The following is a 16,591-nucleotide window of genomic DNA, read 5'->3' as shown; positions in this document are numbered from 1 at the left end:
TGATGCCACGACCGAGAATGTTTGCGTAAGAAATCAACTATATTTTATTTTTTAAACTTATTTCTATATATTTTTCTAGTATTTTTGTAGCATTTTCGTTTCAAGTGAATGAACAACACAATAGAAAATAGGGCGCAAATGTGAGTGAAAGTTCAAAAACTGTTGTATTAATTATGATGGTAAAAGGAAGAAGAGAGAGAGAGACAGGCAGGGAGGAAGAGAGAGACAGAGAGTGAGTGAGTGAATATAATTAATAACGGGGAAACCGTTATGGGTGTAAATAATAAGAACTACACGAGTTAAGATATACGAAAACAGTACTGACAAAAAAAAAAACTCCGAATATCTCAGCATTGTAACTTCACGACGATGTATTTCAGATTTATTAACAAATTCACAAAGCTTAGTTAAAGCACACCGTAATCGAATTCGTTTATTTGTATTGATTTTGAATTTTAAAGCATTTTAAATCCTTTAAAATTCAAAATCAATACAAATAAACGAATTCGATTACAGTGTACTTGTATGCTGCGACTGATTACAAGGCGTCAAAAATTAAAAATTGAAAAATAACAGTTAAGAATCAAATTACATGGTGATTACTGTTTGTAGAACAAAGATCCCGGTAAGGGACTCTCACCGTAATATCCGATAGCTTTTTCAGATGCAAGGCTAAGGTCTCGTTCATCTTACTTGGATTAGTCTGATTTGAAATTCCAGAAATTGTTTTCTAGCTGTAGCAGCGGTCGGCCACTCGAATCCATCGATTTTAAATTCAATCGATATCTGTACTTTTGTGTTCTACGGTTAGGGGCTGAAGAAAGTAAAAAAAAACTCTCTAAGAAACATCGGAAGAGATAAACGTCACCTAATACCGTAGACATTGAAATTATTCACCTCTTATTCCGTCAACATTGAGGTGAGAACGAGTGTGTGTTAATGCGAGAGGGCATGCGCGCGCGGTGGCAGACGCGTCACGGTCAGTTGGTTGAACGATGCTGGCATCGACTGTATATCGTAAACAATGTTTATAGTTTAACAATACAACCAAAATAGATAAAAAAAAGGAAGATGAAGGAAGATGTCTTCAGAAGGTTGCAGCGTTAAGAGTCAACATGAGTCGGTCCTCTATGCAAGAATATTCCTATATCTACTAAATTTTTGTCATTATGACATCTATAAAGACTAATTAAACAAGCATTTCTTTCAAAGATTTTAGAAAACAACGATACTGCATAGGACTCTCAAATTCTATGTATTTTCTAATTCTACAATGTGATTAAAAATTCACAGTCTGAAGCTTTTTCGACGTAAGGCGATCGACATCGGTGTTACAGGAGCAGTTATTTGAATAAATATCACTTTTATTTGTGTGGTCCTTTTCGGTACTGAAATTACATATTGTTAATAGTCTTAGGTTTTGTAACTACATAGATAACTTGTAAATTTTGTTGTGAACCACGAATCTGAGGTGGTACGGATTTCAGTTGGAGTATTCGTATACGGGATCGTATATTATGGAGAGGTGGATGATTCCGTCCATTTCTTCCTAATTCCCGTAAGAAACGGTCCGGAATCCGGATGCGGCGAGTGCACAAGGCTGGCGCGCTCCAATCGAACTCGTTGCAGAATATAGCGCGCCAGAACGCCCGAAGCCGTATCTTCCGGTCCGTTTTCTACGGGAATTAGGAAGAAATGAACGGAATCATCCTCCTTTCCATAGTCTATCATTCCTTATAAGGATCCTCACTTGAAATCCGTGCCACCCGTAGACTCGTGGGGTGATGCCTTTGATTTTATGGAAAAAAAATTACGTTAGGGTTTTTAAAAAGTTGAAAAAGTGCTATGCAATCACGTATAACTCACAGAATGCGCTACAGAACTCGTTACGGAAATCCCGATTGAAAATGAGATAAATGAATATGTTCAAGGATGCGGCCACTAAACTTAAACAATAAATTAATTGAGATATCCATTCTTGTAGACCAGCCTGAATAACCACAATTGAATAAATAATAAACAGGAATAGGCTCGTTTAAGAAAATCCGTTTCTTTTAGTCAGGAACTTTTGATTAATAATATAATTTGTCCAATGAAGTTCACAAATTCCGAATATCGTTGGAATGATCACTTGATTTCGATGCAAATTCACAAATCACAGAAGTTCAGCGATTGGACACTTCATTCAATTATTTGTTTATTTATTCTTTACACTCAGCTCAGGCGTGCTAAAAGGATGTGGTAAGGATGAATATACAAACAAATACAGAAAGTATAGAGTAAAAAAAAGCAGCCAAAAGAAAGTTTTGAATCGGTCGGGTCACATGTCACTCGAAACGTAAACAAATTCCAAACGCACCTCTTTAAGGTGGAAAATAAATAATTGTTTAAAGTTCGGTACAGCCACTAGTAGGGTGGATATTGCAGCTATCGCAAAGTAGTATCGAACCCTCTTCATCTGCTCACAAACATAACTAAATAGAATTTTTTTTTTTAGCGTTTAACGGAATTTTAAAAAGCTAAAATCTTTAAAAGCTTCTAAAAGCTGCTCTTCTCTTCACATATATAAATTGCAAGCGGCAAAATCCTCTAAAAGAATCTAATGTCCTCTAAAAGACACGGCGCGTGCGGATGCGTCGCGGTCGAGACAGTGGAGAAGGTTTGCGCCTACTATGTGCGTTCACTTTTTTTTTAATGATATCGCTCATTTTTTCCAATTTTTTTCTCAAAAAAAACCCCAGTTTTCTTAATAATTCGATTTTTTTGTGCTATCGCTTTGTGCACAACGTCATTTTACGTAGTTTTCCATTAGTTGGAAACTCACGTTTTCCGTAATAGCGAAAGGCAGTGGAAGTACGCAGCCGCGTTTAATATTAAGCCAATAAAATAGCCGAAAATTTCGTAACAATAGATTGTTTGTGCATAAATATTTGAAAATGTCGCTCTACGTCCTGGAAATCTTTTTTTTTGGCTGTGGACATTTCTAACTGAGTGAAAAATTCGATGGATTCACAGATTTTTATCCAGAATTGGAGCGATCATGAGGAGGAGCAGCCGTAACTGAACGCTAGGTAGATCAAAAATAGCTGACAGCTATCTGTCAGCTGTTTTTGATCTACCCTCTCTTCCCTGTTCGAGAATCAATCGCTCGATCACTAATTTACAATAGTTTTCAAAGCAAAATCGCCCCAACTCTGTACATAGAGGTCCGCCTCTGCAATCCACCACCTTCCTTCTCAGATCAACGATGGATCGAACTGTACTGATGAGATCAGCCAGGATATTCCCCATACAGGATGAGTCCAAGAGTATTTCAACTCAGAAAAAAACCAACAAAATCTCAAAATGACACCTACCACAATCAAATTTCACGACATTTTCCTGTCGCGTAAATATAAACACGATCCCGACTAAACAGAATAACAACACAACAAAGACGCTGAATATACAGGCATGGAGTGATCTAAAACAAAATACGTCACCATATATCGATTTTATATTTTTATTTATTTTTTCATCTTAAGCATTGGAGATGCAAAAAAATGCGAAATAAAAACATTTCCTGGTTATTCCTGAACTAGAATCATTTTCTGACTCCTTTTTTCTATTTTTTTCCTTTTTTTCTAACTTTTCAAATTTCATAAACTTTTCAATGCTTTCATAAATTTTCCCAAACTGTCAATGTTAGGCGCAGTGACAAGAAATTAGCTTCGTATGAATGTTGATGATTTACGTTCCGGAATTGCTGAAATTTTTTTCTAAATTAACACAAACACAATAACAAATAATAATAACAACAATAACAACAAAACACCGTTAATTACTTGTTGATTTACTAGTTGGTTCTATTTGTTAAAAGTAAATCAGCGTTTGTGTATTAAGTATGATTTTCCCCCCTGTAATCCTTATTTATCAACTTTTTTTGTTTTATAGGAATTAAATAAATGATTTTAAGTGCGCTTAAATGAGGCGAGAAGTCGTAACGAGACAGCGAGACATTAAATTTTTAGTGCTGCAGCGACCGAGACCGTAAAGGCATCACTCCACGAATCCTGGGTGGTGCGGGTTTCCAGTGGAGTATTCGTGTACGGGATCGTAGATTATTGAAAGGTAGGTGATTTCGTCCATTTCTTGCTAATTGCCGTAGAAAAGACCCGGAAGATGCGGCTTCGAACGTCCTGGCGCGCTATTTTCTACAACGAGTTCGATTGGAGCGCGCCAGCCTTGTGCACGCGCGCATCTTCCGGGCGGTTTTTTACGGCAATCAGGAAGAAATGGACGGAATCGCTCACCTCTCCAGAATCTACGATCCCGTTTACGAATACTCCACCTGAAATCTGCACTAACTCAGATTCATGGTATGCTTTAACGAGACCGCAAGACATTAAATTTTTAGTGCTGCAGCAATTTTTTTTTTCTCTTCGATGTTGCATGTCGTTAAACGGGAACATTAGAAACTTTTTTTACTACGTACATACACCGTACCTTTTACGTATGTACGTTAAATGAAATACTGGTGCCCAACAAGCGAGCGTTCTTTCCGCTCCCATCAAAAGTTGTACTGTAGGCGGCCAAACGTTTCCGATTAGTCTGAAATTACACACATATAATCTCCACAAATACATAGAAATTTGTATTTCACTTTTGTCTGCGATAACCACACGGATCACGGTCGGGGTGGATAAACAAGTAGATGACGTTATAGTCGTCTATCGAAAGGAAAACGCTTATTCCTGGGATTTTCTATCACGTTCCACACCGATTCCCTGCGATATTCCACGTACCGTAACCACATGTACGCTTTTTTTGCGCATGTTCGAGAAGTTTCCATCGGTACCATGTACGTTTTTATGGATTCCATGTATAAACGATGTCGATTATATCCCAAATAGCATAAGGCAAGACAATTAATCATGTCTCCAATGGCTAAGCATATGAGCAACTGGAAACGATGATTTTAGGATGTGTAGATGTGCTCCACATGGGACAGAAAATAAATTACCCTGGAATCCGAACGAAATCGTGATGATTTAAGTAGAACATAAAGTAGCGGGATGTTAAGAAACGTACACACGATACCCATAATAAACAACACCAGATAGGAGGAAATTCCTTGAGACATCACTTCGATTTCTGTCTCATTTGCTGGTAACATAGTTTGTGGCATGACTGAAAAAACTATTTGAGTGAAAAAAGGAACAGAAAACATAAAAAGAAAAAAGTGAAAATAAACTAGGAAAAAGAAGAAAGAGAAGAAAAATTGAAGAGATAGCAAATGGATTTTTTAAACAAAAACTTTTGAATGAGCAACGATAATTGACGGTGATTTGAACTCTGAGTGAGGAAGAAAAAATTCTATCGGTGAAATTGTCGGAAGGAAATCATCATCATCAAAAAAAAACGATTGCGTTTAATTTCACTAAATATTTAATTGTTAGCACTTATGTTCACTCTGACAACCGCAACGCGTCCGGTGAAATTCGCGCGCTTCCCTTGTCTGCAGTACACTCGACCGGGACTGTGTAGATCTTTTCATCTAAAGACCACTGTAGTGGTTTTATTGGAAGAACATCATCGAAGGACGATTGCGTTGAGTTTCACTGAACCTTCAGGTTCACTCTGACGACCGCAACGCGTTCAGTGAAATTCGCGCGCTTCCCTTTTCTGCACTGCACTCGATTAGGACTCTGTAGTTCTTCTCATCTAAGGACCACCGCAGTGGTTTGAACATATTCAAATGCAAGAAATAATCAAGAAGCAGCTTACTTTACTCGAGATTTCTGGCTCAAATATTTTTCCTTAGAATTTCAGGGAAATTCAACTCGCCTGCTACTTTTTTATCTACTGTCTTTATTTATCTACTTTTTATCTACGAATTATATTTATAAGCGGAGAAGTGGTGTTTGAACAGAATTTCCTGTGATTTTTAACGATTACTTTGAATATTTTGAAGAATGTTAGAGGATAAACGAGAAAAAAAAAACTTCAAGCTAAAGAAAAAGAAAAGAAAAGAGGAGAATTGAGTAATTTCTGCTAACGATCTTTTAAAATTATGATCACTGTACGTTGGATCAAAATTCACCCACTGTAGATAATTCTGTTATGCCGGTTCCATTGAGCGAATAAAAAAAAAATGCTGAATTGGATCCCTAGATGATTCCTAACCTTAAAAGAACACTCAATAACAAAAATATTGAGGAATTAGAACATTTTTTGAAAAATAACAAAGGGTACGTAAGTTTGCGTTGACTTCGTTATAACGAAAACGTACGCCATCAAATAAACTTGTTTAGTAATCTTGTTGAAGTTTGTTTTATTGTTTTAGCAATCAGTAAAGTGTTTTCTTAGGACTTCACTGTGAATGACATCCTTACGGATCCCTAAAAGGAGTATAAACACTGGATTTTGTCCTTAGCTAACTCTTAACCTTAGAAAAAAATCCCCTAAAATCTCCAAATAAGAGGTTCCATACAATTCCAATGTTTCTGTGGAATTAAAAAAAAAACACGACGCATACGGTGGAATTCAACACAACGTAATCCCCTACGGACGTCAAAAACGCGCGCACAATGATAAAAAGAACATTCTGGTAACTAACTAGCGCCATTTTCTGCTACTGTATGCTAAGTACTCTTCTTTCGATGTGAAAAATTAGTGATGTGAAAAAAATTAATTGGAAAACTGAATTATTGCCGACTTTTATTAATGGTATGCCCTCATTTTTTTCTTCTTATAATTTTCTATTCTTTTTTTTTCTCGGCTAAGACGAAGACTAATAATTACCATAGGGACACATTTAACAATACAGGTGTTCCCATTCGTTTGTGAATAGAATAATTTCTACATGGGACACCAATGAAGCGAATTAAATTATCGATTTTTTGTGTTGGTTTTTTTTTTCTAAGAAGAATTGATTGTAAACAAACAATAGTAGAGGAAAAGTGCAGAAGTAGTGATTTCTCTGAAGTAGAAATAGAACACATTTCATTGTTGTTAAAAAAATGAAATAAAAATAAATAAATTAATTTAATTAAAATTAATGGAATAGAAACACATTTCACTGTGGCTAGGAATTGTTCTTTTTTTTAAACCACATTTGTTTCTTTTCTGGAAAATATTTTAATGGAATAATTCAATGCAGAAAATGAAACAATTTTGCATTTGAGCATTACATAGTGGTGGTAATCAGCAAATTCTTAAAAAAAAAAACAAAACAACAAAAAAAAGCAGATAAAAAACAAGAACAAAAAAAAAATAAAAAGAAAAAGACAAAAAAAAGTTCTTAAAAAGTAAAAGAATCAGGGAATGTCATTGAGTTGCATTTTGCATAGTCGACTTTTCTATTAAAATAAAACCATATTAACCAATAACACTATATAAAAATGTTGTATTTTAATTAATACAAAAGTGAAAATTTTCTTTCTACCTTTTACGAGAATATCAATGAATAAATAAATACGATTTCAGACGGAAAACGAACATCAACTGACAAGCATTGGACCAAACAACAAAGCCAATTAAAGGCATAAAAAATAAATAAACATAAATTGTAAAATTATCAGCACTGGAACAAAAACGAAAATAAATGACTGGAATAAATCTCTACGGTTTTTTCAATATTCAAAGACAGTATATCACGAAATTACGTAATTAGGATAACTGGGGGCAAATATAGAGTTCAGGCTGTAGATTACGAACATCAGCGTGGCTCCACTTCGTTCCTCTTAATCCACCTCAAAAACCGGCGTGGGAACGGCATTTGTTCCTACGTCAGAACGTCAGAACGCGCCACTCCTGCGCGTGTTCCACTCCACTCAGCACCGTATTCGTTGGATTCACGTGAATAGGCTGGTGAGGAGACCTAATTGATTTTCAATCTCTTGCTCATAGAGATGCGGCGCAAACAGATTTAGGAGGTGGCGCGTCCTAACGTACCTCGTAGGAAAAAACACAGTTTCCCACGCTGTTTTTCAGCACGACTAGGCAGAATTGTGCAGAGCCACGCTCGTACTCGTAACTTAATCTACACCCTAAACCCAATATTTGCCCGCAGACTCCACAACTACATCAGCTTCGTGATACGTGACCTCCAAGGACAAAAGCCCATTTTACAGTGCATTTGGATCTTTCGGGATATTGGAAACCATTCAATTTAATTAGATTTAAATCTAATTGAATTTTATTTTTCTCTAAACCTTGATTTCTAAGATTGAATAGATTTTCGAGGATTTTTCAAAAATAATCTATCGTTTCAGTGTTGTCATGTTTTGCCAATGAAATTTTGGGGAAACTTTTTTTTCCTGACCTGACATTTCGACGGTTTCGTCTTCATAAATGGGCCTAAAAATGATTCGAGGTTTTCTGCAGGCCACGCATATCCCTCCTCCTCCTTTCTCCTTGTCAAACTCCTCCTCTCTCTTTGCCAAGCCTCGATATCAACGTGAGTTCACCACTCAAGAACTCCAAACAGGAAAACGTTAAAAAAAATCCACGACTGGCCGATTACGGTCGGATTGAAGTTCGAATGTTGCTCTGCAACCCACGCTCGTACGGCTACGTTGGTTGCCCACTGAGGACCCTAATCCAGGCCAGTCGTGGACGTCGTTGCCATTGTTGCAGATCCATTGTCAAAAACTGCACAAAAGCTAGCACAAATTCTGGATTTGTTGCGAAAAACGATAAAGTGTGGCTTAAAGATCGTGCTCAATCCAAAATCGAAGCTCAGCGAACTTCCTCTTAAAAGATTTTATCGTTTTGTCGAAGCAGCACCTGAACTTCAATTCGCGAGAAAAGCGGAAATGTTGCTGCAACCCTAGCTCGTACGGTTACGCTGCTCGTAAACCGAGGACCCTAATCCAGGCCAATCGTGGACGCGGTTGCCGTTGTAGATCCATTGTCAAGAACGGCACAAAAGTAAAAAAAACCCATTCTATTTTTTTTCATTGCATCTATATCATATTTATTCGTATGAACATAGCTGTGAGAATCTTTTTTGAATATAATAATAATTGTTTGAAAAAGTTACGACTATATAAACACAACAATTTCTCGAGGATATGCATGCATTTGATCTCTACGGACACGATCTCGCCCCCTACGCAGGAAACACTGACGTTGCTGAACTTTTCGCCTTATGAACTGTGGTGACCATATCGAAGGCGGTGGTTGGAGAACGAGGCAACAAACGACGGACTGTAAATACAGTAATTATTAATCACATTGTATACATTGTATTTCTAGAAAAGCACCACATTTGTTTTATTATTTTTTATTTATTATTTTAACAGTATTTATTATCATTATTTATTTATTATTTATTTACTTATTTTATTATTTAATTATTCACTACTTACTTTTGCTTTTACTTTTATTACTTATTATTATTTATTTATTACTATTAATTCATTATTATTACTATTTATTATTTGTTTATTTATTCACTCGATGGCGTGCCAAAAGGATGCGGCAAGGATGAATACAAATATGTAGATACAGAAAATTGATTGTTCTTTGTTTAATTATTAATTTATACGATTTATATAACTAAATATAATTTAAAAATAGTTTCCTATTTAACATCAAAAATCAATAAATAAAAATCAATTCTTTTTCCTATTTAAAATAACTCACCACGAAAACGTCGTGCAAATTCGTCCCGAAAATCTTTAAACAGGCAAATGTACACAAATATGTTTATAGAGGAATTGATCAAGCTGAACCAATTGAACATTTGTGAGACCCACTCATCCATACCAGCCTAGGAAATTTAGAGTTTAAATTTTTCTCGTAAAATATCGTACATGACAAATAAAGGATAAATTAATGGGAATGACCTGACATTCCTGACAAATAAAGGATAAATTAATGGGAATGAAGTAAATAAAGGATAATGGGGAGCGGTGAGCGTAGCGCAGTCGGAGAGAGGTTCCGCTCTGGCTGCAACATAATCGATCGTTGGTTCGATTCCGCTTTAGGGCAGCCAAGGCCTTTCATCCCTCCGCGGTCGACAAATTAGAACTAGCCGAGCGAGTTATTGTGCGGGGTTGGTTAGAAAACTCCGGAGGGATGAAAGCCTTGGTTTGCACCAGGTCGGTTTCGAACCCTCGACCGTGTGGCTACAGCGAACCTCTAACCGTCTGCGCCACACCTGGCGCGCTGCAATCGAATAGCGAAAACATGGGAATTGTAGAAAGTAGTGGGCCAGAAGCCGTATCTTCCGGCCGTTTTTTACGGCAGTTAGGAAGAAATGGACGGGAATCACCCACCCTCCCCCTTCCCCCCCTTCCTCCCCTGTCCTTAATCTAAGACCCCGTATACGAATACTCTACCTGAAATTCGTACCCACCTCAGATTCGTGGGGTGATGCCTTTAACCGTATCTGTTGAAAAGTGAGGATGAAAATGTGGACGAAATTCACATTGTGTACGATTTAATTTCGATATTTATTTATTTTTTCAAAATAAGCCTCGTTGACGAAATCTCGCCAGCCATAGATTATTGCTAAATTTCCATGTTTTTCAAATGTTGTGCAGAACGTGGAAATCACTAAGTGGCTACTTTTCCCATCAATCACACCACATCAAACCCCAACCTCATAAGATCCTCCGGAACTTCCGGGTTTTTCCGCTTCACCATCGTACACGGTATCAAAATGCTCAATATCTGTAATAACTTACAAATCGTAATTGTTCAAGAAATAATGATTTCATATTCGGAACAGATACCAGTAACGAGGATAGAACACCCAAGACCAAGCCGTATCGAATTCTTTTCAGTTGATCGCGAACTATTCTGGAAATTACACCATGTTTTGAAAATATCGACATATCCAATATGTAACTTACAAGACGTAATTGTTCAAGGGATAATAATTTCTAAAGGGACCACCACTGCCATTGTTTTTTTCTTAATTACCCCAAAATCAATAAATGATGTGAATTTATTGTTGATTATCACCACTATGTAATGTTTGAATGCAAAATTCGCATCTTCTGCATCGAATTACTCTATAAAATCCTTTATAAAATAATATTTAAAAAAAATGAATAAATGAATAAATAAATAATAAGTTTAAATTAATATAAATAAAAATGCAAATAAAAAAGCAAATGTCGTTTTAAAGTAGAAAAAAAACTGTTCTCAACGATTGCCGTGTGACCATTTCTAGTTCAGAGAAATCACAGCTTCTGCTCTTTCCTTCTGCTATTGTTTGTTTACAATTCTTCTGAAAAAAAACACACACACAAATTCGCTGATTTAATTCGCTTCAGTGGCGTCCAACAAAGAAATTATTCTACTCGTAAATGAATTGGAGCAGCTCTATCGTTAAATGCATCGCTATGTTAATTATTAGTCTTCGTCTTAGCTGAAAAAAAAGAATAGAAAATTATGAAAAAAATAGGTCATAACATTAAAAGTCGGTAATAATTCAGTCCATTCCATTTAATTTTTTCACATCACTAATTCGTAGTTTAGTCTTCTCTAATTAATAATTAAATGAATAATTCTAGTCTTCGTCTTAGTAGAAGAAAAGAATAGAGAATTAAAATCATTTATTGATCATTTGGAGTAATTAAGAAAAAATAAATTAATTAACAAAATGATGGTGAAGATGAGTGAAAGCGGACTCAACAGATTCCAATAAAGTCCGCTTCCAGTCATCTTCATCGTCATCTTCTTCATCATTTTTCATCTTCCATTTTTGCGAGAAGACGGATGCTTTTTTTTTGTTACCACCGCCTTTTTTTGGCTTGATTGGTTTTCTAATGAGTTTTTTCTTCCAATATTTTAAGTAGTAAAAAATTGCACCAAAAAAACAACTGTGTTAAATAATTTTTTTTGGTCACTTAGAGGGTCTCTACGTATGGGACTCATCCATGGCGATACTAAATGTAGCTCTCCTACCTAAATATTCTATTCGTACATTTCCTATGGACTTATCCGTGGGATATTACAGTATTCCTGGACTAGAAAGCACAACTGTATAGCACTTACAAATGTCTACAAGGCAAAATATCGAATATTCTAGACGAATATTAGGTCATCCCATAAATAGTTCAGGTTTTTTTTTTCTAAATTTCTAAATTCCACGCGAGATTTCAGAAGAGACACATTGAAATCCTAGCCGAAAGATGGATATTAGACGAATGAAGTGAGAAAAATATATTTTAGGTCGAAAAAAATCGTTTTTTTTTCTCCTAACCTTAATCCTGAAAAAATTCGGAAATGTACTACTGGAATATTGCAATATGTATTTATGCGAGGACCGCACACAACAACAGGAACACATAAATGGCTTACTTATTTGATATAATCGCTATCGCACGAATATACGCAAAACTATTCAGTACGAGACCAGCAAGATATCCTAACATCTCCCACATATAAATATAGTAAGCGTACGACACAGAAAATGTGGCTTTCCTACCTGAATAAACACTAATTTAATGTTAAATACGGTAGTACTTGAGTAAGTTTGCCCATGTTCGACTGTCTTTGAATCTCGGCATGTTGAAACGTAGTTTTAACTGATTTCCTTGAGCTGTAGCCAAGATTGGTATCGATCTTTATTAAACAGCGGCTAACGTTTCGGCGATATCGCCTTCGTCAGAGCCTGGAAAACTCAAAGCCATTAGTGACCTATCCCCTCAAGCGCCTCATCACCCTACAGAAAGCACCCAAACGGTAAGCAAACTCAAACAGCAACACATAGGCTAGTACTTACCTCATTAGCTAGACTTGTTAACGCAGCAGACCACCACGTACCACAACTACGAGTCACAAGAGTTTTTATATAGGGACCTCACGGCCCGCCCCGTAGATCAGAACCCGCATAAGTCTTGATACGGGGATAACTCGTTTGTGATCGCAATGCACTCATCCTTCTTGTTCATTTTTGGACTTTTGGCGGTTATCCAAAAGGCCTCTAGCGTTCTGCGTGCTGTGATTTCGGACTCGTAGGATAATATACGAACTTCTACCTCTACTTCGGAGTTTGGATGACATATTCTACGGTGTGCTCCAAGTGGGGTGAAGGTTTTTGATTTTGCGAGTCCGTCTAGATGCTCCTTGACCCTAATACACAATGGGCGTCCCGTTTCCCCTATATAATCGTCACCGCACAACCTGCACGTGATACGATACACCACTCCCGATATCATGCAATCACCCTCTCTGCCATACGGGCAAACCACGCAGCTGGGAGTTGTGCAGAGTCGATCATACACACGGTTACGTACCAGCATCGCCTTGAGGTTTGCTGGAGGTATTTCCACAACCCTCACGTCATTCCTTAGACCCGCTTTTCGTAGACAGCCCCGTACTGCTCTGCTCATATCATCAGATATATAAGGTAAACAGAAAGGGATCTTCTCTGGGCCATCCACTACGTTGGGTCTTCGAGAGGGATACCGTGCTTGTCGGGTAGCACCATCTCCAGCTGGGTACCCATTGGACATTGCTACTTTATGGGCCACATTTTTCTGGAAAATTCGATTTCGTTAGTTCTGCTCGTTTTTTGTTAGGTCACTAATGGCTTTGCGTTTTCCAGGCTCTTTTTTTTTTCTTTTTTCCAAGGCGATATCGCCGAAACGTTAGCCGCCGTTTAATAAAGATCGATACCAATCTTGGCTACAGCTCAAGGAAATCAGTTAAAACTACGTTAGTAGTGTCAGTAGCAATAATTTAAGCTTGATTCCTTACTAATTTCACATTATGGAACTCGATACTCGAATACTCGGAATTTTCTTTTCTGGAAAATTCGATTTCGTTAGTTCTGCTCGTTTTTTGTTTGTTTGTTTGTTTTTGTCTTTGTTAATTTGTTTGTCGTTGTTTAAAAAAAATGTTTTTATCTAAGCAGGAGATAACAAACACAATGAATGAATGAATGAATGAATGAATGAATGAATGAATCAGCGGATGGATGGCTGAATGGGTGAATGGGTGGATGAGTGAATGAGTTAATGGGATGGTGAATGAATGAATGAATGAATGAATGAATCGGCGAACGAATCAGCGAATGAATAAACGGGTGGATTGATGAGTAGATGAATGAGTGAAAAGATGAATGATTGAATGAATAAATAATAATAAATAAACGTTCGACGAAATGAATGAACGAGTGGATGAATAAACGAATGGATTGGTGAGTAAATGGATGAGTGAATAGATGAATGATTGAATGAACAAGTGAATGTTTGAATGAATGACTGAATGACTGAATGATTCAGTGGATGAATGAATGAATGAATGAAAAGTTGGTAAAACTTACCACAGTCAAACTTAACGTATCCTTTTGTTAGATTCGTGATAGAAAGTGTAAGTCCAATCGCGCAAAACATCAAAACCAGGACTATACTGATCAAACTTAAATGAATACCCCTGAAAATGAAGTTTACTATAAAATTAGCAAAATATGCAACCTCAAAACTCAGCGCTTGTCTAATCCAATCACCATATCATAATATTATGCTATCAACTGTTATTAGGATGATCAATAGGGCAGACTGATTGTCGTTTCCTCATCGATTTATTAAAGTGGTCAGGTTTTTGTTGGCGCAAAATTTCTATATAAATACAACAATGAAATTTTTCGAATTTATTTACTACTGTCTTTATTACTGTACTCTACAGAAAGAATAAAACGTTTTTTACTGAGAGACAAAATTTGAGGAGCAGAAAAAATCCATTTCGCCCGAAATCTTCTTAGAACACCCGTAGAGAGTTTCTAATTTAAGAAGTTTGATAATAATAATAATAATAATAATAATAATAATAATAATAATAATAATAATAATAATAATAATAATAATAATAATAATGATAATAATAATAATAATAATATTATAATAGTAATAATAATAATAATAATAATAATAATAATAATAATAATAATAATAATAATAATAATAATAATAATAATAATAGAGAGGTTTTTGAAGACATATGAGAAAAAAAAATGAGAAAGGAAGGGTATGCCCTTCCCTGTTTCTCGACGACCTTATGAGTTTTCAACGCCTTGCAACTCTTTTTGAACTCTTTTAATAATTAGTAGTCGATCCTGAAGTGGCTGAAACAGTTTCTCAAACGAATCTCAAACGACTGACAAAAATATCTACCTGTTTTATTTATTTATTTATTTATAATTTACAAAAAAATACCTATCGCGGACATGTCTTATATATGCTATAGGTAGCAATGTAGCAAAAACACGTTCCATACCCATTATCATCAGCACCGTGGGTGGCCATAGGTTACCAAGAATTCTAAAAATTGATAGGTTAGGCTATGTAATATTCCATCAAAACAGTATTATTATTGCTTCCTGGATTTAAATCATTGAGGACTAATTATTTAACTCAAGGTTCGTAAGCGAAAGCCACAAAAGCTAATCGCGATATTTGTAATCTTTGTGGAGAGGGTCCCATGGTTGAAAAAACCGCTCGATGATTGAATTAATCAATTATATTAGATATATTAATTAATTATCAAATTTATTGAAATTTTTATTTATTTTGTTGTATACACATATATATTAACATTATATTTATTATATATTAATTAATTAATTATCCGCTCGATTGATTTAAGTGGAGAATTAGAAGTTTTTAGAAATTCTAAAAACAGCGGGGACTTAATTGCCAGCATAATATAACATTACTGAAGTATTACAAAATTCCAATAACACCTAATAAATACAAATATAATATAGTATAATATAATATAGATAATAATAATAATAATAATAATAATAATAATAATAATAATAATAATAATAATAATAATAATAATAATAATAATAGTGAAAAAATACCGTCAGATAAAGTAGAAAATAAGAAATCTATGTTGATGACCCCCTTGAAATTCTCTCAGTCTCCCGTGGAATGATCCACAGACTATCCACTAGTTTACTATAATTATTATAAAAACTGTGAATTACGCGTATTTCTGCTATAAAACCACTTTCTACAGCAAATATTTCAATTCATTCCGTTGAAATTCTCCTTTTCTGACTTTTCAATTTCTTGTTTTATTTATTTTCTATTTTTTAGTCATTTTTTAATTTTTTTTTGTATTTTCTGCGATGGACCATAGTCACAGATAGCCATAAAAACCTCTAGGAAGAATCCAGTAAACTTTAGGCACTTACCTGAACCACATATATGGCTTAGATGCGCACGACAATGATGTCTCAAGCGGTACCATTCCAGTCGGAATAGATCGTGTAAACAATAGATATCGATCGAGACCCATAAGTGATAAACCGGCACAATTTAGAAGATCTCCGAATGCGAGACAAATTAGAAGCTTAACGAACGGAAACATTTAGAATCACAAAAAAATTGGTAAAAACGGTCGGTACCCAGGAACCAGATCCAAAATCACCTTCGAATCGTCGCGAAGTTTTTTCGAAGAAAATAGAATGTATAAAAGCGGTATATTTATAAGTGCACATATAAAACCAAATATAAACAATACTAAATAGGCAGAAAGTAGTTCAAGCATTGCCGCCATCGTTTCTGGATTCGCTGGCGTCATCCCGTTTGGCGATGTGGTGGTGGATTGATTCTCCATTCGACAACTGTATGTCAAA

At 35.7% G+C, this 16,591-nt stretch overlaps 1 protein-coding gene across 3 annotated transcripts; it reads right to left on the bottom strand.

Annotated features, from left to right (window-relative positions):
* Positions 1 to 1,959: 1,959 nt before the first annotated feature.
* Positions 1,960 to 16,572, bottom strand: RB195_008467 (uncharacterized protein; the record flags this gene model as incomplete). Of its 3 annotated transcripts, XM_064194985.1 has the most annotated exons (11): positions 1,960 to 1,990; positions 4,486 to 4,590; positions 4,785 to 4,942; positions 5,003 to 5,169; positions 9,631 to 9,757; positions 10,677 to 10,791; positions 12,301 to 12,427; positions 14,270 to 14,379; positions 15,159 to 15,263; positions 16,148 to 16,305; positions 16,384 to 16,572. In XM_064194985.1, 11 exons carry the CDS (start codon positions 16,570 to 16,572, stop codon positions 1,960 to 1,962), a joined length of 1,392 nt encoding a protein of 463 aa, XP_064046130.1. The 3 variants fall into 3 exon arrangements, with proteins under 3 accessions (XP_064046130.1, XP_064046132.1, XP_064046131.1); XM_064194987.1 differs by lacking the exons at positions 1,960 to 1,990; positions 4,486 to 4,590; positions 4,785 to 4,942; ... (3 more) ...; positions 16,148 to 16,305; positions 16,384 to 16,572 and adding exons at positions 9,095 to 9,192; positions 10,592 to 10,662; positions 12,491 to 12,541; ... (1 more) ...; positions 12,725 to 12,770; positions 12,829 to 13,457 and having other exon boundaries at positions 9,631 to 9,663; positions 9,720 to 9,757; positions 10,725 to 10,791; XM_064194986.1 differs by lacking the exons at positions 1,960 to 1,990; positions 4,486 to 4,590; positions 4,785 to 4,942; ... (3 more) ...; positions 16,148 to 16,305; positions 16,384 to 16,572 and adding exons at positions 9,095 to 9,192; positions 12,491 to 12,541; positions 12,586 to 12,613; positions 12,725 to 12,770; positions 12,829 to 13,457.
* Positions 16,573 to 16,591: the final 19 nt, after the last annotated feature.

The sequence above is a fragment of the Necator americanus genome, chromosome III (genome assembly GCF_031761385.1).
Source record: "Necator americanus strain Aroian chromosome III, whole genome shotgun sequence".
Taxonomy (NCBI): domain Eukaryota; kingdom Metazoa; phylum Nematoda; class Chromadorea; order Rhabditida; family Ancylostomatidae; genus Necator; species Necator americanus.
This window is presented reverse-complemented; position numbering and strand designations above follow the sequence as displayed.